The sequence below is a fragment of the Drosophila subpulchrella genome, chromosome 2L (assembly GCF_014743375.2).
Source record: "Drosophila subpulchrella strain 33 F10 #4 breed RU33 chromosome 2L, RU_Dsub_v1.1 Primary Assembly, whole genome shotgun sequence".
In the NCBI taxonomy this organism is placed as follows: domain Eukaryota; kingdom Metazoa; phylum Arthropoda; class Insecta; order Diptera; family Drosophilidae; genus Drosophila; species Drosophila subpulchrella.
Genome location: NC_050610.1, coordinates 25,702,983 through 25,722,912, shown reverse-complemented (window position 1 = coordinate 25,722,912; position 19,930 = coordinate 25,702,983). Strand labels below are relative to the sequence as shown.

At 43.8% G+C, this 19,930-nt stretch overlaps 4 protein-coding genes across 10 annotated transcripts in view; 2 read left to right on the top strand and 2 right to left on the bottom strand.

Moving 5' to 3' along the window:
• LOC119547830 (1-phosphatidylinositol 4,5-bisphosphate phosphodiesterase classes I and II) overlaps nt 1–19,930 on the top strand; it is a 46,965-nt gene that overhangs the window by 1,920 nt on the left and 25,115 nt on the right. For 4 of the 7 annotated variants that reach the window (XM_037854857.1, XM_037854859.1, XM_037854856.1 and 1 more), the window contains exons 1-2: nt 3,125–3,510; nt 11,541–11,977. In XM_037854857.1, the coding sequence (XP_037710785.1) occupies nt 11,885–11,977 (93 nt within the window). In that variant the 5' untranslated portion in view covers nt 3,125–3,510; nt 11,541–11,884. Of the gene's footprint in view, nt 1–3,124; nt 3,511–11,540; nt 11,978–19,930 lie in introns of those variants that run through there. The other 3 variants (XM_037854860.1, XM_037854858.1, XM_037854855.1) reach the window with 2 other exon arrangements.
• On the bottom strand, nt 12,287–13,108 carry LOC119546068 (lectizyme). Its single transcript, XM_037852139.1, has one exon. The coding sequence runs from the start codon at nt 13,103–13,105 to the stop codon at nt 12,287–12,289; it is 819 nt and encodes a 272-aa protein (XP_037708067.1). The 5' UTR covers nt 13,106–13,108.
• LOC119547836 (lectizyme) lies at nt 14,625–15,580 on the bottom strand. Its single transcript, XM_037854867.1, has one exon. The coding sequence runs from the start codon at nt 15,551–15,553 to the stop codon at nt 14,720–14,722; it is 834 nt and encodes a 277-aa protein (XP_037710795.1). The 5' UTR covers nt 15,554–15,580; the 3' UTR covers nt 14,625–14,719.
• On the top strand, nt 16,675–17,639 carry LOC119547835 (trypsin). The gene has a single exon (XM_037854866.1). It carries the CDS (start codon nt 16,695–16,697, stop codon nt 17,547–17,549), a length of 855 nt encoding a protein of 284 aa, XP_037710794.1. The 5' UTR covers nt 16,675–16,694; the 3' UTR covers nt 17,550–17,639.

The following is a 19,930-nucleotide window of genomic DNA, read 5'->3' as shown; positions in this document are numbered from 1 at the left end:
AAAAAATAACCAGACTATACCCGATTCGATCCGATATGGCGACGTCATCAGTGCTTTATAAATAAATCAAATGCGAATTTTTTGAAGAGTTCCTATTTTCATTTCATGTGTTTTCTTTTTCGATTTGTTGCATTTGGCAAACGAAATCTCCCCGGTATTTTTGTTCGGAATCACGTAAAACGCTCATTTCTCTTCATTCCAAGTTTGCAATTGTTTTTCTTCGTTGGGTTACGCGCGTCTTTCATTATTAACAGAAAAAACCACCGAGCCACAGCACCGAAGTAATAAATAGACTCGATTATGGGGGAATTATCATAGAAATGTCTCTGGCGTATTTATAAAAACTTTACGTCCTATGCAAATTCTTCAAACAAGTGGAACATGAATACCCAAATTGTTGGCTTGTGGTTCCATTACGATATGGGTAGGTCTTAGTAGAAGGTTTCCATTATTAGTTATAATGTAGTTGGTCTCCATTGTGGTTGTGCGGGTAATCTCCTTTATATTCTTGCAAAGTTTTGCCTGAAAAGAACTGCCGTGTTTATTGTGGCTTGGTTTTCGAAACAGTTTCATTTAGTTACATTCGTCTGGGAACTCATGACCTTTGTAAACAAACAGGCTGGCAGATAAAACACCTGTAAATCCCCACTTCAAAGGCCCAGAACCACCCACAACAACAACCACCCACGCACAGTGGGCACAGAGCGGGATAAACAATGGGCATGGTGGGACTGGGACTGCTGATTCCCACCGGATGTTAATGTTTTATTTGGATTTAAAATTCTCTGCTCGCTGTTTTAATGCACGCTGATTTGTTTGGAAGAAAATAAACAATTTTGAAATTTATTTAGTTGGGGATCTAGGGATCGCAAGGAATGGAATGCCATTTGATCCCATGTGAGTCTGCAGGTGAGGCTGCTCTCCCGCATTTTATGGCCGAATAAATATGCAATAAAAGCGCTAGTTGGCATAAGTTGTCCAAGTTTATGGATACTTATCGATCTTATGACCGCTTTCTGGGACTATGCCCCCTGGCTCACCCATTCCCCGATGTTTGGTGACCCCGATTGGGCGTGAGTCACGCTCCCATCTCCCGGGGACCACCATTTGCATATCTTTTGTAGTCCACCGAGTGACCTTGAGGACGCCGAGCCGCAATCAATCAAGCGTACAAAAAATAAAAGCGGGAGCGGGGAGCAGCATCTTGCAACTTTCGCCTCTGTGGAAGACAACAACAAAACGAGTCATATGTATCTCACGGATAAGGAGACAGATACAGAAGCATTTGTCCCACCTTGTCAATCACTTTTGGGGGGGTCGGGAAAAGCGGACATTGTGAAAAGGGTGAAAAGAAAGGAAAACGTGGAGAACCACCACCGAAATATGTGGGTCAGGTCTTCGATGCTTTCCCGCGTATTGTATGCCATATTTTCCGCTGCCCCCGGCGCTGACATATTTTCCGATTTTTTGGCCGATCTCTGATTTCCTATTTCAAATTTTCGTTTTCGTATTTTCTTACCCAGTAACTAATGCAATCAGGGGTATATGAGTTTAAGATATTTTTTAGTGTCTCAAGTTTTTTAGAAATTCTTTAAAGCTAAATTAACTTTTGTTCTTTTGATATTAATGAAAGATTGTATAAAACAGTTACATAACTGCTCAATTTTAGGGTTACAAAGTTTACTCATAAAGACCATGACTAAAATCAAATTTGGGCCAAATATCACGTTATGCGATATAGAAGCAATCGTTGAGAGGGGTATTGGAAGACTCGGAACCCATATATCTGGGCCTCCTGCTGTCGATGGTTTTTGTTCCTCTATTTTTTCGTGGCACATGCGCGCGTTCCGAGTCCGGACAATTTGACGCTGTACTCACGTACGGCGTATGGCGGGGCATTAAAATTAAATAAATATAAATAAATTCCCGGCTGAGTTGGGTGGCGGCAAACAAACCCAAAATTCAAATTCAAATCGGGGCGAGGCGAGGCCCACTCAACGTTTGCCCAAATTGGCAATTTTAATTTGATTTTCTGACCGTTTCAGATGCTGATTAGGCGATGTGATGTCCACGTAAAGCCCATCCAAACCCGTCCCCCGGCAACCACCGAAGGTTCTGCCAAACTATTCAGCAACTATTATCAATTCTGGTTTGCCAAGGGGGTTTGCGTTTGCTTGGCATTGTCGTCCGGAGCCCCCTTTTGTTGTTGCCCCACTGACTTGTTTATTTGAAAATTATTCCCCGCTTGACTTCCCCCCTAAAGAAAGGTTCCCACAGAGCGGGGCTACCGTTTTCCTCTTATCAAAACATGAACATTTCGCCGCGAACGCTTTTCCCAAAACAAAAACAAAACCTGGCAACGCAGAGAGAATGCTTCTCGAGAAGAGAGAGAGAGAAAGAAGTTCTCGGAGAAAAACAGAGAAAATGCCACGGAAGTGTGTAACATGGCGAAAGCTCTTGTATAACATTTTCCGTATAGCATGGGTCTACGGGTCCAGGGGGTTTCTAGTGGCGGGGCAGGGAACTCACCCGAATTTGCACGACCAGGGGCGGTGGCTAAAATTTGGGAGGGGTGCCTTGGCATATTCCCATGACACACAAACTCTTTACAAAGTATACAGAACAATAAAATGTGTACTTTGAGTATTTATAGTAATTATAAGAACAGTTTAACTTTTGTAAGACTGTATTACTCACACTCTCGAATTTTGGAAACAAATTCGACCTTAATTTTAGAAGTTCTCATTTGAGTTGTAGCTTTTGGTTAAGTTCAGGAAGTATTCCTTAAAAAAGTTACAAAAAATTCCACACCAAAGTCAGGAGTTAGATTGTTGTTAAGGTATCAAATTAAAAAGGTTCAAACAAAGGTCAGTAGGTCATGCGAAACGGTTTCCCTACAACCCATATTCACCCCCTAACTCACCCTTCGCGTACGCCTATGCTTGCTGTTCGGTATAACAGATTCTCTTGGCGTGTTTCGTTTATTTACAATTTGACATTTTGCAAGCGCCCGAGAAACATTCGGTAGAACAGTGGCAGTAGCTCACCTTCGGAGAAGCTTCAGCTCTCTCGTTTTTCGCACTTCAGCCAGCATTGAAATTTCCACACAGCTTTTCCCAACAGACATTCGTCGTTCGGCGAGGCGTTCGGTCGTGTCAGCGGAAGATTTCTAGAGCCCGAAAAGCCAGCCGAGATTTTCCCTGGAGGAACCCCTCTCCGGGTCCCCAGAATCCGCATCCGTATCTGCAGCAGCCGTGTGCGTGTGTGTTCCTTCGTATCTGTGCTAAGTGACTAAGCCGAACAGTTAAAAACTATAGCTATAGCTGAAACTAAAACTGAAACTGAAAAACAGCAAAGGAACAAATCCCAAGCAAATCCCCCAATCCAACCACCAAGGAGTTCATCTTCCCTTGCCGGGTGCAAAATCTGTAATTGAAATTTCGCCGCTTACGAAATTCAAATTGCACCCAACGAGAAGTTTTCATCTGAAAGTCAAAAACTTTGGCACAGGTAACTCAATAAAAAGAACCTTTTCAATCTTCAGGAAGTTTCGAGGGCGGGGGAATACGATTCTCGGTTTCGGCACCACACACACAGAATTAAATCAAAATACAATCCCATTCAATTTATTTGTTCAACATCGTTTTTTTCACGGCTGCCTAATTGAAAATTGTGCCGAAAAATGCTGTTGCCCTCTCTCCTCTTCTTCCCCCGTGCTTGTTTATAAGCAAACTGGTCGATTTCTATTTGGGCTTCACCAAATTATTCGTAGTGCCTCGTTCCCATTCTCGTTCCTTTTCAAGTTCAAATATTTCGCTTTTGGTTTGGATTTGGTTTTAGAAAACTTGAAAGATCTCCGTCGATAGCTCGGCTGGAGCTGAAATGCAGTGATCTGTGGCGGGGACGTGGGGCGTTTGTCAATGACTTTGCGTCGCCGTCGCCGGTTGTACTTGAACTCGTAACTTGTAACGCGTGGCGTGGCGCGTATCTGGAAATCTTTAAGATACAGTTGCTGGCTGTGGAAATCAGAGAGCCGGGTAGATAACGCTTCACTGGGTTGCGCGTGAATCACGCGAAGCTATAGCTTCTGATTGGAGAAGCGATAAGTAGCAGTTCCTGATCCTCGGAAAGTATTTTGGCTTACCGTTTGATGCGTTTTTATGAGGAAATTCCAAAAAGCCTTTTAAATAAGGAAAATAAGTTATTAATGCTGGAAATGAAAAATCGATAATGATTTATAGAAACATATGAAGTGATTTTAACAGAAATACATATAATATATTGGATCCGTTAAAAAATAAGACATCCTGAGAAACAAATTTTTATTTTTTACTTTGTAAATGTACTCCAAAACCTCAGTTTAAAATCCGAAAAATCTCCACATCCGTCGGCGTTTTTCATTTCTTTGATCCCCAGTTAAGTAATGATTTAATATTGGGGACTCATGTTTCTACCAGATAAATTCTGCATATTTAAAATTAATAACCTAACTTGATTTTGCAATTAAGGAATTCAATTACAAGGGTCCAATTCAATATCAATTAGCAAACAGTCAATTTCAGGGGGAAGCAAGCAATCAATTGAAAAGGGAATCGAAGTTTGTAATCAGGTTATGGCCAATCTGGGCGATGAATTCGAAACGGGAGAACTGCAAAAAGCTAATGAGCAGAGCATCAGATATCACATCAGCTCGTGCTGCCAATTAGCGAAACACTTTAAGCTTTCCCGCTTTCCCCGCCTTACCGCCTTCCATTTCGCAGCATCCACTTGTGTGTTTAGTTGGGTCCTGTTTCAGTTGCCACTCGAGGCATTTATCAAGTTGAGGCCCCAGCTGCAGCACTGATATGCAATTATCCCACTTGATTGCTGCACCACGCCCTGTCATCTCCGTCTTCCACCCGCCCCCGTTTCAAAGGCAGCTAGTTTCAATCATTCAAACACAATTAAGGCATTAAAGGACACGAGCGCCAGAAAGGACAATTAGCCTGCGTGGGTGTGTGTTCGGCTCATTATGCTGACATGGCCATCCTGCTCCAGTTCTCCAGCTCCCCACTTCTCTATCTCTATCTCTAACCCCACTCTCTGTCCACACCATCCGTTTTACCACTTGAGGCTGCTCATTAATTATTTAGCAGCCGCCAACGCGCGACTACAAAACTGAATAAAAGTCGCGCATACGCAGCGTTGGCCACGCTGAAAATTAAACAACTATCGCGGACATTAGTACACTGGAGAAAAGTGGCTGACGCATACTGGTCCTAGTCATTAATAAGACTTGGTAACTACTAACCCACGGTAATAACTGTGAACAATATCTGAAATATGTTCCTACTTATTCTCTACCTATTATATACTCTATAGTATATTCTATAGAAATTATAAAAATGGGAATAGCAGCTGATTTATTGCAAGATACATTGGAAGTCTAAAAATTATGGATGTGTATTTTGCATCCATTTGGAAGAAAGGGCTAATGGTCTTTAATCTATGTACCTACACCTAATTAACATTTTTGTCTGGCGACTTTCTCGCTGTGTTCCCCACTCGGCTACTCTTGGTGACACACCAACGCACAACGATCTATCATTATAATGAAGCGTCAAATCTAATACGTCGGACTATCCGACCGACATGGGTGGAAATGGTTTGTGGTCGGGATGGTGTTTGTGGGGGGAGTTTCTGCTCCAGCTCTCGCTGCTCTGGCTGATATTGTTGTTGCCGCCTCCTGATAACGTTGACAAACTAGATAAAAGCGCGATAAAAATCAAAAAGAGAGAGGCGAAAAAAATGTGCGCAGAGACAAAAACAGAAATGTTATAAATAAAACAAACGACGAAGCAGAGACGGTACTCAGAAATTAAGTATGAATTTTGTATGGGATGCGAGATATAAGCCTTGATAAAAGGGAGCCCGAGATGACGTGATATGGGGGAGCTGGAGGGGATTCTATGAATATGAATGAGATGCCTGCAGATTGTTTGTTGACGTTGCTGTTGTTAATGAGCGATAAACTGAACCGAATTGCCATTTATTGCGTTTATGCGAGCGGAAGAATCGCGGTATGCTGATTAAATGAATTTTTTTGAGAGTGGCGTTTTGATCAAATTTCTAATGAAGTATAAAAGACTTGTATAGGTTTTAAATTATATTTTGTAAAATGGAATAGTAGACAAAAATACCATATTTAATTATTAAGTTACCTTAAATCATCTTTTTTTAAGTAGGTAACATAAAAAGCATCCCGAATTCGTATTTCACCTTCGCGAAATTTATTTCTGCTCATGTAAACGAAATCCAAGTAGATTTGTGCGTGCTTTCTTTGTGTTTGTATTTATCTGAGTTTGTTTGCGGTGACACTGAATCGCGGTTTTAATTAATAATTATCATTTTCTGTCACAAATTCATTTTGTTTGCGGTGCCTTTATGTAAAACCCCACTCCACTCCACCGATGCCTCTGCTCAATTATGCATGACCGCAGTCAGCGTGGAGAGCTGTCAAAATTCGACGGATCAACCTTGCCGCAATCAAAACGACTGTGCTGACATTATATAGATACATTATATAGATATGGGATATAGACTCAGGGGGCAGGGGCAGAGTAAGTATCTGCGCAATCGAAGTGCCTGGCAAACAAATTAACAGCCGAATGCACATAACTTAAGCAATTAATTTGTTTATTTTGGTTATCCGACGTGCAGTTAGTCGAGCAATTACCTGTAATCGGAATCCGCGGCAGTGGCAGACGATTTATGGTGGTTCAAGTGGTGCGCGTGGTGCAGGTGGTGCTGATGGTATGGTATTGATCGGATAGCCAGACTGTATTGCGGGGCATAGGGCCATTTATATGGAAAGCTATCCATCATGACAGGTAGTGATGATGACTTAATGGTGGCTAAAGTTAAAATAACCAGCCCTGATAGCATACCAGAGATAAGAACTAATTTAATAGTAATATTAATTTCGCTGTCGGGATATTAGCTTAGCCGTATCTTGCATAATCTCTACTAAAAGATCGTCCAATCCTATTTTGAAGGCCCCAAAAGTATGCTCTGCATTCTGAACTCCCCCATTTCCACTTTCCTTCGGAGGGCGTCCACAGCCCAGGTTGATTTTACACTTGAGCGGAGGCCAATCAAACATTGAACTCATCGACAGCGTTATAAATAGAAAATTTAGACAAACAACTGCCACGGGCGGTCGTATAGGGGTGCCCAAAAGTGGGTTGAGAAAAGAGGATTACCTCGCGTGCAATTGAAAACAATTGTTTTGTCAATATTTTCACAATTTGCCTATCGGCGGGCATTATCCCTTCGGCGAGGGTCACTAGCTTCAATGCAGAAAAAGAGAATTAAACGAATGACGAATTGTTCGAATTATAAATTGATCCCGCTCGGTTGGTTTTTCGCCAGTTTTCTCACCCTTCAAAACGAAAGCCCCGAAAACAAAGTGTAGCAAAAGTTTTCCAATTGGAGCGCCCCCATACACCCACAGTTAATGGTGGTGTATTTTTTTGGGGGCTTTCAAGGATTCTGAGGAAACTCAACTTTTCGTTGATGGAGGTTTCAAGCAAGAACAACCAGAACAACTCGGAACTCGAATTTACGGCCGGGAGCTGTTGTTTTGGGGTGTCATTGAACTTAATTTTGTTTTTCTTTTGCTTAACCACACCCCGCCCGGTTTCCCCATCCCTACGCCCCTGCCCAACGCTTTATATTTTTATTTATTTGTGTACTTTATGCTACCGATATGAGCGACGGCTGAGCGCCCAAGGGCCGGCAAGTTGTTGACTTGCACCCACCGGAAAACCCTCATCTCCTCTCCGAATGATGAATTTTCTCCGCGAAAGAGAAAAACATGGTGAGAAAACGAAAGAAAACTCGGCTAAGAATTTTCGCATTGGGCACCAAGCAATTTGAAAGGAAATCAAAGACGCAACGGTCCAAAAATCAATTCCATTCATTGCTACGGTATTATTTTCTTTTAAAGAATATATGTGGTGCAGGGAAGAACACAAATTTAGTTTGAATATTAAAAAAAAGGGCAAGGAAAAGGGAAAATTTGTGCGCCCAAAGAATAAGTAGGAAAAGGTAAATCATCTTACAATAACCTAAGGGCCATCCTCAGTTAATATTTGATGTTCAGCTTTTTTGTCTTTCCCAGTTCTTTTTCTGTCGGTTCCTTTTAGAAATTTACATAAATAATTTACTAAAACAATAAAAGGAATCAGGTTCTCTAAAAATTTTAAACTTCACCTTTCTTTACCAACGTATAAAACCTAAAAGAAGCTATTTAGACAGAAGATTATAGAATCAGCCTTTGAGGCTAAGGACGCTCACAGTGGCTGGCAAACTGGGTTCGTGTGTGTGCTCTCATGTGCGTGTGTGTCGGTGGCTTTTCAATTTTTAATGGCTGCCAAATGCGAACAGAAACCATTTTGGCATACAAGCAAATATAATTTGTGCTGCCTAAAAGCACTAACAATCAAACACTCGACGACAGGAGCAGAAACAATGGAAACAACAGCAACGACAAGCTAAAGCAATTAGTTTAATGTGATTCTCCTCTGGCCTTCGCAGCGTCTTGGCCCAAAGAGATGAAGCCTGGCAAAGTTTTATGTACCACAAATGAAATTATAGTCGGAGCACACACAAACCCATACAGTGTATACATGTATAGAGTGCCACAGGCTGCCGCTGCAATTTCCGCGCGGGAAAATTAGAGAGAGCAAGTGGAAAACTGTCGCTCCGAAAAGCATGCTATAAAAATCTGTCCACCCACCTCCTCTTTTTGCCGCCCAGAATTCTTATCTTGCGGCTCTCACCTGCTTCAGTTTTAAACATTTTCACTTTTGCCAGCTTTTCCCCCGCACTACCCTCGCTTTTCCTTTTTCCGGCGACGCTGTCATGCACATTAACCAAATAGCTGGCGCCTTGATTTGATTATCGTGTTTGTGTGAGTGTGGAGTGCGTTGCTGGGAAGATTGCCGTTTGACAAGCAACTTCCGTACTCTCCCCGGAAATGGCAGCGAAGAAGAAGAAAGCCCTGTCACTTGGGGGCATCCCATTCATTCCGAAAAGTCGTCCATGGACTAAATGGACACTTAGGTGCAGGTACTTAAAAGCCAGTCCTGGTCGAACAAAAAAACACACAGGGAGGCATTCGGAAATTGTAGTCTGCACCAGCGATTGAGCTCCTATGGATAATTTAATAATATCAATTGCTCTAAAGAACCTCTTAGAAAATAAATCATAAAAGCCCATTAGAAAAACTTACCTTAAACTTAAGAAGTTTCGTTTTGAAGATCCTAACAACTTTTCTCGGTGTGGAAAGTACAACCAGGAGATCCATAAATTCAGCTCAGATCAACTGAAAGACTGCAATAAACAAGCCAATAACAAGTACGCCATGGCTCGCTACATATATCAACATTTAACCTTTGGATGCGAGCTGGCAAAGGAAAACATATTTTGACTGGCGTTTTGATTTATGCCGCTTTCCCTGGCCCTGAAAAGAGGGGGCAGGGGTCGGGAAACCGAAGGGCCAGGCTGGAGGAAAGCGTTTTGTTCTGTTTCCGTCGCATACATGATTCATGGGCTCTCGCTCTATCTCTTTTTTAGAGCGAGAGCGAAAAGCGCTGAGGAAAAGTCACTTGAAATCTGTGTGTTGCCGCTGTGATTTCCGTTGCGTATCCCCGGAATCGGTCCCCGAACACGCCCCCCCCCAATCAAAACTCACCTTTTCCACCTACTCTGGGGTACATCTGCAAATTGCCTGCAATAAATTTTTTGCCCGTTTGCCATAAAACACTTAAAACGATTTGCAAAGTAAAAAGAAGGAGAGCAAAAGAAAAGCCATGAAGCGAGCAGGGCTGGGAAATGGGGAAAATCGAGCAGGCATCTCCCGCATTTTTCATTCCACTTACGATAACATTTTCGATATCGACTCGAAATCCATTTGGCCCATACACAACAAACACTCTCGAAAATAGTCGGAACACAAACAGAATGAAAATGCTTAATTACTTCCCCTTTGGCAGCCTGCAAATTTATGATGTACAAACTCAATTTCAAACAGAAAATGGCTGGGAAAACGGCAATATAAATTCACAAATTCAATTCTATTTGCGAAGGCAACGAACACAAACAAATGACTTCCTTTATGCGCGAAAAACTTTCGACAAATCTACATGTACGTGTGGATACAAAAGTTAGGACCAAGACACGGATAAAAGTTTGTTTCTTAGAGGTCCATATAATCTGAAAACTTAAATTTTTGTCCATTTTTTTCAAAAAATGTGATGTAAACCTAATTAAACAAGTAATAATTTCAAAATCATATGTTTCTACCAAAAAAGTCAGTCATTTACCCGATTTTTCCAGTGTACACATATGTGTGTTGTTTTAGGTAACTCAATGGCTGTGGTTGCCTTTGGACTGTGGCTAAAAGTTTTGCTCACATTTTCATTGGGTGCTTCTGTTGCTGTTTCCATTTCCATTTCTATTTCGGTTACTGTTTCTGATTCTGCTTCAGTTTTAGTTTCGGATTTGGCCGACGGTCTTGACTGAAATTGGTTATGACAAGGCCAAAAGAAATTACGAAAGTATTAGCCCGGTAGTCACGAGCGTTTTTCCCTCTGTGCATCCACTTCTGGATAAGCTGTCATCTCAGTCTGCCTAAGTGGATTATGCCAAAATCAAGGAACCACTCAGTTCAGTTCAGTTCAGTTCGGTCGAGTTGGGCTGCGAACACAGCACCACCGGATGTCTATTTAAAGCTACTCGATAATGCTCAGGTCAAGAGTTCTCCGGCGGCTAATTGAAAATTGAAAAAATGTTTGTGCGCCAAATTAGCGAACCGAAAAACGGTTTTCCTGCATAAATGAAGTGCAGTCGAATACAAAAACCAGAAGCCGAACAAAAGGAGAAGGGGAAGGAAACTACAAGGGGATTCCGCAGCACAATGGCCGGCGACAGCAGCCCAAAAATAGGCAAACAAAGCCGGAGAGACCTGAATGAAATGGGCCCGAGTGAATGGAGCTCCGTTGCTGAATGGAAGCCAAAACCATCGTGGGGCTCCTATCCGAACCCAGACCTCGACTCCTGACCCTTCGAGGACCCGTGTAATCGGGTTGACCCGCAAACGACAGCGAAACAAAAGCGCCAGACTTTTGGCGAAACGTTAATCAAGCAGTATCTATGTAAATCTGCAGTTTGTCACGACTTATTGAGAAATAAATACAGAAATACAGGCGAAATTGAGGCATTGAAGCATTTGGCATTAGCTTTGGTTCTCTCTGACTTAAAGAGTTAAAAGGTTATCTGTATTACGACTTAAATTCCGGATATTTAATTGTTAGTTAGTGATCATTTTTGGGAAGCACTTAGCATTGAACTTTATTTGGACTCATCTGACGTAAATAGTTAAAAAGTGATATAAATTTCGAACTAAATTCCAGATCTTTTCTAGTTTACCAAAATTAGTTAAAAGCTTACTGATTTTCAAACTGACCAACTAACCACATTTTCCCCTGTAATTTCAGCAAACCGCGAGCTACACAAGTCCGCAATTTTAATCAAGAGTTCAGGATGCAGCCAAAAATGGTCGGAGGCGGGGCAAAAACAACGGCGCTCTAATTGTGGCCCGGACCACGTCCAGGACTCGGACACGGACCAGGACCATGGCGTCATTTGTATGCAGCCAGGCGAACTCTGCGACAACTACAGCAACGGAAATGCCGAGCAGCGGCTAAGCGGAAACTGTAAGCCGCAGCGATTCAAAAAAAGCAGCCAGAAAGTAACCAGAACGCGGCCATCCGTGGGTCAGTAAAGCAACCGAGGGACACAGACCCCTAAACGAGATTTCGAACCCAAAAAGTCAGTCAGGATGATGAGCGCCGGAGGAACGTACATCTCCACCGCCAGCGTGGAGGTTCCACAAGCTCTGCAGGATGGCGAGAAGTTCATTCGATGGGACGATGTGAGTAGTACAATGTTTATCTCTACTGATCCTATCTGCGATTACTATTAAAACATAATTGGAGGACAATTTCTTTAGAAACCTGAAGTGGTCATTCATTTAATTGTGATAGTCTACATAGCTGGGTTATCGAATCGGAAAGTCATTTAACTTGATGAGTTGAGTTAGTGCAGAAGAGGTTTTCCTACCCTGAAATATTTCTGCTCTTAAAAACACAACATAGATAGTGTGAGTACAGAATGTTCGTTTATTAGGTGGGTATATACAGTTGTTATACAATATAATGCACAGTTGTTGTACAGTAGCTACCTACTCATTGTCGTTGCAGTTCTCTTCGATCCATTCCTGATAGTGAATTACGTTTGTGTACACTGAAGGGTAGTAGGTGGATGCACAGGGTGTAAATCCCCAGGATACGATGCCAATCAGATAGGCTTCGTTATCGGTCTTCTTGACCAAAGGGCCGCCGCTGTCTCCGTTGCAAGCTCCGTCGGTTGTTCCAGCGGTGTAGGTGCACACATTGCAAATATCCACCTGGGCGGTGACGGGCATTGCGGCTTGGCAGGCTGTGTACCCTATGATGTCGACTTTCAGAGTCTGAAGATTCGTGGGCAGCGATCCCGAGTTGTCGCGACCCCAACCGTAGAGGTATCCATCGCCAGTGCTCTCAAATGTCTTGGGCGGGAGACTCACCACGCCCACCGGATTGCTGCCATCCCGGGCCACGGCGTTCAGGTCGAAGGCGTCCTCCTTGCTCAGCCGAATCAGACCGATGTCATTGGGTCCCACGCCACCACTGTACTCCTCGTGGACCACGAACTGGGAACTGTCGAACTTTCTGGTCTGTACACTATCCTCATTGAGGCGACTGTGGGCTCCGGCAACCAGTAGACCTTCAGGGTAGCTCAGAATACAATGGCCGGCAGTCAAGGCGGTCGTACTGCTGAGCAGAACTCCGGAACAGAAGTGCGATTTGAACGTCGTCTGCATGGAGAGTATGTAGGGCGCCTCTCCTTTTTGGGCCTCATTGCCGTTGATGATGCGCCCCTCAGGGAATCCCGGCTGGGGGATCAAGTTGGCCGAGGCTGAGGCCAGAGCCAGTGCGAATAGAACCACGAATTGTCTCATTTTGAGTTCTCTGTTGAGTTTGTGTTACTGCCAAGTCGGTCAGCGCCTTTTATAGGTCCCACCAAGCACTCCAAGATCGGTTATCGTTATCACCCCAGATCGATTTATGATCCTGACCGGCGTATTCTTGGCCCCGATATTATTTCGCTTTGTCCTGTAGTGGCGCCTTTGACTGATTAACCCGCTAATCTCTTAGCGCCTGCAAGCACTTGAGGTTCGCCAAAAGGCTCCCCTGCAGTCGACTTGTCTGGCTCTTGGCCCCGATCTAGTATAGTGCCACACTCCATTTATAGGCCACTTTGCCTAAGAGCACTTATCTCGAGTTCGCACTATGCGTTGGTCATAAAACATTAGTAAATCTCAAATAGACAGTTAATGTCTCTCATGAAATCCAAACTGATTAGATTGGCAAGGTGTGAATGAACCAGAACCCCATTAAGATTTGTACCCCTGATAAGTTATTCAGAACGCAGATAAAACAATCAAAATCGTAATGGAAAACTTATCAACTATTATCTTTGCTGCTTTAGTGTAATTCAATTACCTTACGTTCTAATATATAACATGTTTAAAATTATGAAGGTCACATAATTTTACACTTAAACCTTTATCTTTATGATTATATATATACGAGAAATGGTTAAAATATGTTTGGTACACTCTAAAAATATGTAGATGATAGTAGGGGATATTACCAAAAATGTTGTTTAAATGATACTACTTAAGTTGTGAATTTCGGCTTAGTAAATTGTTTTCAAACATTATGTTAGCAACATGTTGACACTAAAAAGAAGAGCTTTTTAGAGCTTTTCCAATCTACTTTATCAACTCTAGTCAGCAATTTTCTAATCTCACCGATAAGGTGCTTCAGCTTTTGGTTGTCTTTGATTGGTCGAGTGCATGACTTTCGAGACTGGAAACTCTATCAATGGCACACGCCTCCAAGAGTCAGCGCTTTTCCAGAGTTTATATTAGAAGCCATAAATTAAGAGACCAACTGTGGTCGGGACAGACTCTAATCCAGTTTCGATTACCGATCGATTTGAGGGTTATCAGACACCATAAATTGTAAATCCTACCTCGGTGGAAAAGACAAACAAAGACTGGACTTTCATTGCCAGCACTTATTTCACAAGCGATCGTAGGGAAGTTGTGTATGGAATTATCATGTGACCGATTCGGATTACTTTACGTCCAAATATTTATGTAAGTTACCGTATATAGTTGACAAAATAGTTATCTTTGTTTATGATTTTTGAATCTTTTAAATTACCTATTTAGTATTACTTGAGATTTCATGCTGTTCAATATAGGATCCTTAATGAAACCTTGTCATCATGTCTTAATAAAAAGATATCCAATAAAATGATCAGCAAAACTCGCATAGGCAAACAAAACTGGAAATTCTTGCTGATCCATTTTTAGTATCCTAACAAAGACAACCGTCTTCCAATCTTCTATTCAATGAATAGAATCCTTTAATAGTAATGTATTTGTAAGAAACATAGAGACACAGAACTTTAGCTGGATGCATTTATTCAACAATCGATCATTACTCTGATCAAAGTGATTCCGATCCTTGGTTTGAACTGACTACAGAGTTATCCCTTCGGTTTAGTAGAGCTTGTAGTAGGCGCTCTGGATGTCGGTGGCCCAGTCGACGTAGGAGGCGACTTTGGTGAAGACGGAGGGCAGGTTGGCCAGTCCGCAGGGGATGTAGCCCCAGGAGACAATGCCAATCAGCTCGGAGGAGGCGTTCTCGTACTCAACGACCAGGGGGCCGCCGGAGTCGCCGTTGCAGGCGGACTTGCTCTGCTGCAGGGAGGAGGAGCAAATGTTGGTCTCGGCCAGAGGAGCGTCCACCGGGAGCGCTTCCTTGCACGCGTCGTAGTTCACAATCTCGGTGGTCACGGTCTGCAGGGTCTTGGAGGCAGTCAAGATGTAAGACTTGGGCTGTCCCCATCCGTACAGGTGGGTCTCTCCCTCATGGACCTGCTCGCGGCTGGGCAAGGTGGCGGCCTGCACCCACTCGTTGAAGGTGAAGGACTCGCTCACGTGGAGGATGGCAATGTCGTAGGGTCCCACGCCGCCGGTGTATTTCTCGTGGACGCGACCAAAGTCAATCAGGCGCTGCTGGGTCAGCTCATCGACCAGGGAACGGGTGTGGAGTCCGGCAATGGCGCTCATGCCTTCGGCATTAGAAATGCAGTGGGCAGCAGTCAAGATCCAGTCCTTGTTGATGATGGTGCCTCCGCAGATGTGCGAGTGCTTGGCGAAGTTGGTTCCCAGGGACACGATGTAGGGAGCGGAGTGGGGCTCCGCCTCCGTGCCGTTGATCACGAAGCCAGTGGCGAAACTGGGCACGATCTTGGCCAGCTTGTCGGAGATCTTGCCTCCCTGGGCGGCGGCCACCAGGGCAACAATCAGAGTCACAGTGATCAACTTCATTCTGCAGGTTTTCGGAGAATGTCTACTTCTAGCCGGGCCAAACGCGCCTTTTATACCCGTCCACCGCCGGAGATAAGCAGATAGATTTATGAATCGTAGTCGACGATTAGTTAATTTCGTCTGAATTGATTAGATCAGGCCGATACGAATTCGCGTAGTTCATAGTAAGTTGCCCTTGAGTAGGAAAAGCCACTGAAACCCCCAGCCACGTGGGCGTGCGTAATGTGTTAACTGAGGTGTTGACACGGCAAGGTCGCCAAGGTCCAGTCTCAAAGGATGCTAAAAATACCGCTGACCCTCGCGACGGGCTCTCCCAGCTCCCAGCTGGCGGCCAAAGCCAATTAAAAGTGGATTCCGGACCCCTAAAGTGACCGCACGTTTGCGTAAACATTTTCAGGACAACGTCCACGCGACGGGGCATGTGGCATGTGGCCGGGCCCTAATGCCACTTGGATGGAGGCAACTTGGCCAGCAATTATGTGCACGGATGTGCATGCGAGGATGCACTCCACCCTCGTCCCGCCCCAAAGGGTAATTGCATGTTATATATGCCACAGCACCCGGCGCGGCTAATGGAATCCGGAGCCATGGGAATAAGTTTAAATTAAATTTAAAATTAAGCATTATAAAAACACTTTATGGAAAAATGCTGCTTTTTAAAGGAAACCAATGGGTAGAGGGATAGGTTATCTATTATCCACATCGATAGATGCTGACATGATAGACTTTAAATCAGAACTACATTACCACAACTTTAAGTTCTAGAGACTTCTGAACTACAATATTACATTACCATCTTCTAAATCTAATAACTTCTGTTGAAACTTATATTATAATTTAAAATATAATCGTATAGTTTCTCGTGCCAAAAATAATTTTATTTTATTATTTGTCTTTTAAAAATCGTATATAAATCATACAACTAAAGAATGATTTATTCTTAGCATATACTAAAGATACCCAAACAACTACCAAACGATCAAAATAATAATTTAATCGAACTAGTTCTTTGGTTGAGCAATTCTCATAGGGGACTTTTTCTCTTACCCTGATTACCAAAGCTTTGTGTCTTTAACTATAAAAGCCCAATTGCTTTTCGGCGGCCAGTTTAGACGTTTCGTATTTATCGGCTGTATCAGTAATGTTTTCGCCGCTTTTCCTACTGCCCCTTTTGGCTCTGGCCGGAGCGGCCCAGATACCGCACATCCAGCACCTGACATTAAGGAGCGCGGATCAGGTGTCCGCTGAGATCCAGCCGCTGATCATCGACGGCTACGATGTGCAGGGGGTGGACAATGTTCCCTACCTGACGTCCTTGTCCCTGACCAGGAACACCTACACCCACGTGTGCGCAGCTTCCATTATCGGCAAGCGATGGCTTCTAACGGCTGCCCACTGTGTGGCGGAGCTGGTCAGCTTCAATGGCGATGCCGTGGGAACCCCGGTTTATGCCGGGATCATCAACCGATCCAACGTGACGGCCGCCCAAGTGCGCTATGTGGACTTTGCCTCCACGCACCGGTCTTTCAATGGCAACGCCGGAAGTGATAATATAGCCCTGCTCCATGTCTCCGAGAGTTTCGAGTACAACGCTCGAGTGCAGCAGATCGCCCTGCCCGACATCGATGATGATTACAGCAACAAGACGGCCGCAGCCTATGGCTGGGGACTCACCGACGCCGACGGCGATGAGTACTCCAAGGAGCTGCAGTACGCTTTTGCGCCCCTGCTGAACAGCACTGCCTGCAAGGAGCTGCTCCCTTCGGACGCCCCCCTCACCGCGCAGCAGGTGTGCTCCCAGGTGAAGACCTGCTACGGAGACGGAGGCACTCCCCTGATCTACTGGCCCATCACTGGACCCGCGGAACTGGTGGGCCTCGGATCCTGGAGCTACATGCCCTGTGGCTATGCCAAGCGGCCCACGGTCTACACCTCTGTGCCGTCCTACGTGGGATGGATCTACCAAGTGATCGCCGCCTACTACCAGCTCAACTGAGACATCTTAAGGGTGACGAAGGGAAGATCTTTGCGTAATACGCCAAATAAACACCGCGAGTAACCGTATCTTATCACGGAACTTGTTAACGCCAATCGAAAACCGCATTTTATTGCTTGATAAATTGACGGCTGATTGCCCAAAATCGAAGTACTATCTACGATTGCCGATCAGCCAGTGATATATGGTAGTCAGTGTAAGTGCTGAGTAAGTGCAGCAGGCATTCCAGTCAGGTGCTTGTGAGATTGAAGACTTATGTTATATGTTGAGGCTCTTTGAAATCAACTAGCTTTAAAAATTGTTGTTACTAGAAAAAGGGCGCCTCTTCTATTATTTTTTTGATTGCCCACTTAATCCACCTATAGATTGTGATCTTGGCTGTCATAATAATGGGATTATGGGAGCTGATTGCGTTCGAGTGGAAAGTTTCTTGGAATTTTTAGGAGTCATTCACATTTAATTGATTTCAACAACGTTTGCCAAATCTTATTTTATGTCTAGCCCCCAAACACAAGTACAGAGTCGTAAAATGAATCGCTGCGCTTTTGTTTTTATAGCTTTTGACCTGTCTATAAATGCAATCAATTTTAAGTTAAATAAATTTTAAAGCCGAAAGGATGCTGCTGCACGAGAAAAATAATATTTGAAATGACTTAACGAAAGGAAACGAGTTAAGAAACTAAGTAAAGGTTAGATGAATGGGGGTTGAGTCTGACAGATGGGCAAAGGTCTCCAGCTGGCTTCCATTTTACCCTTCCTCATCATCAATCTCAATTTCTGATCCTCGGAGCAGCCTCCCACAGCGCGTTTGGTGACAGACCCTGACGAGAAGATGAGTTCGGCTCATCCCCAGACCCATTTTCCTCGAACGGCTCTTCGATAGTTGGCTTGGGGTAACGTCAACAGCAGTGGCAAACAAAGTTCTCGAGTGCCGGAAAAACTTTCTCAGGTAACTCGTGGGGAAGGGAACGGCTGGGGAGGAAACTGTATGTAAACAGGAGCTTAGCAGCTACATATTTTATGATATAATTTGCATTTAGTTCAGCCAGCAGCTGTTTAAACCCATTTCGATAGTTTGGTCTGAGGCAACACCGACTACCCTCTCCAAGGGGACCGAGCTGGCTTCTGAGTGGTCCCGGCAGCATTTGCATATTCCTATCACCCAATCCTCCTTCTCCCAGGGCTCCCTAATGGACCGGGGCACTCCTGCCTTCTTTTTGGACGCCTGACAGCCCTTTCAGAACCCAGTTCCCTAAGCATGATTGACAGGCGAATGGAGAATGGCGTGTGACAATCGTCACCAACAGATGTGTTCCATACATCTAAATGTAGCTGTATCTCTAAACGGGAATCCGCACTGAAAAAAATTAGAAACCTAAAGAAAATCCTTTCAAATCTTTTAGTTTAACATGGGAACGAGAAGGCGCGCCTAGGAGTACTTATCTCATGTGACGGGACTAAGAGGCGATTTCGAAACGTCATGTTAAAAAGTTAGAGTCATTGCTTGTTAAGTGCCAAGGAATGTTAGCAAATTGTATGGAAAGATAAAGTTAAATTAAATTAAACTAAAGAAAATCCTCTAGTTAATAGTATTCATTCATAAAACCTAACAAGATATTGACAAATGTTAACATGGACTTAAATGATTCAATAACAGTGGAAAATACACAGGAAATATTTTTACATACCTTCTATGTTATACGTTCCCAGATTGAGGATTGTTGGTATCGACGTTTTCTGCCGTGCATTCGTCTGAGGCACATCTGGCTGGCTGGCAGTTATCCCTTTTCCGTTCTCGCTGTGTGGTCTCCCTTAAGCGTTTTCTATAGCCGACCGACATGCAGGGAGCAGATCCAACTGTTACACCAATTGAATTATGCATGTAATCGCTCTTATCCTAAACGCACACACGGTTACAAATACATGTGTGGCCACATATATATATACGCAGATATAGACGCCGATTCAGATACAGATACGGATACACAATTACCGCTACGCATGCAAGCGGTGGCTGTTAATATTTGAGGAGCGTGTCAAGTGGCAGTCACTTTCAACTGGGGCTTTCAGGAGCAGTCACGAAGTGGGAACTGAAATTCGCACACAATTTCTGCAGTTATTGGATTTCCACTGAATTTCGCATATTGAAATTGAATTAACGAAGTTTTTACCGCCCTCCGCGACGAGCTCGACTCAATTAGTTTTCAGTAATTAGACAAACAGGAAAAGCAACCAAGACAACTCGAGTGGGGATTGTGGATTCCAATTAGCGATGGACGACCCTTTTTCCTCGCCCCCCATTTCCCCAAGCAACCAACTGAAAATCCCCAGAAAATATGCGCCTAATTGAATATAACAAGTGGTTGGGGCTGCTGAATCCG

What these genes read in the sequence shown, in the direction of transcription:
- LOC119546068 (XM_037852139.1), bottom strand. Translation starts at nt 13,105, where the DNA reads ATGAGACAATTCGTGGTTCTATTCGCACTGGCTCTGGCCTCAGCCTCG.
- LOC119547836 (XM_037854867.1), bottom strand. Translation starts at nt 15,553, where the DNA reads ATGAAGTTGATCACTGTGACTCTGATTGTTGCCCTGGTGGCCGCCGCC.
- LOC119547835 (XM_037854866.1), top strand. Translation starts at nt 16,695, where the DNA reads ATGTTTTCGCCGCTTTTCCTACTGCCCCTTTTGGCTCTGGCCGGAGCG.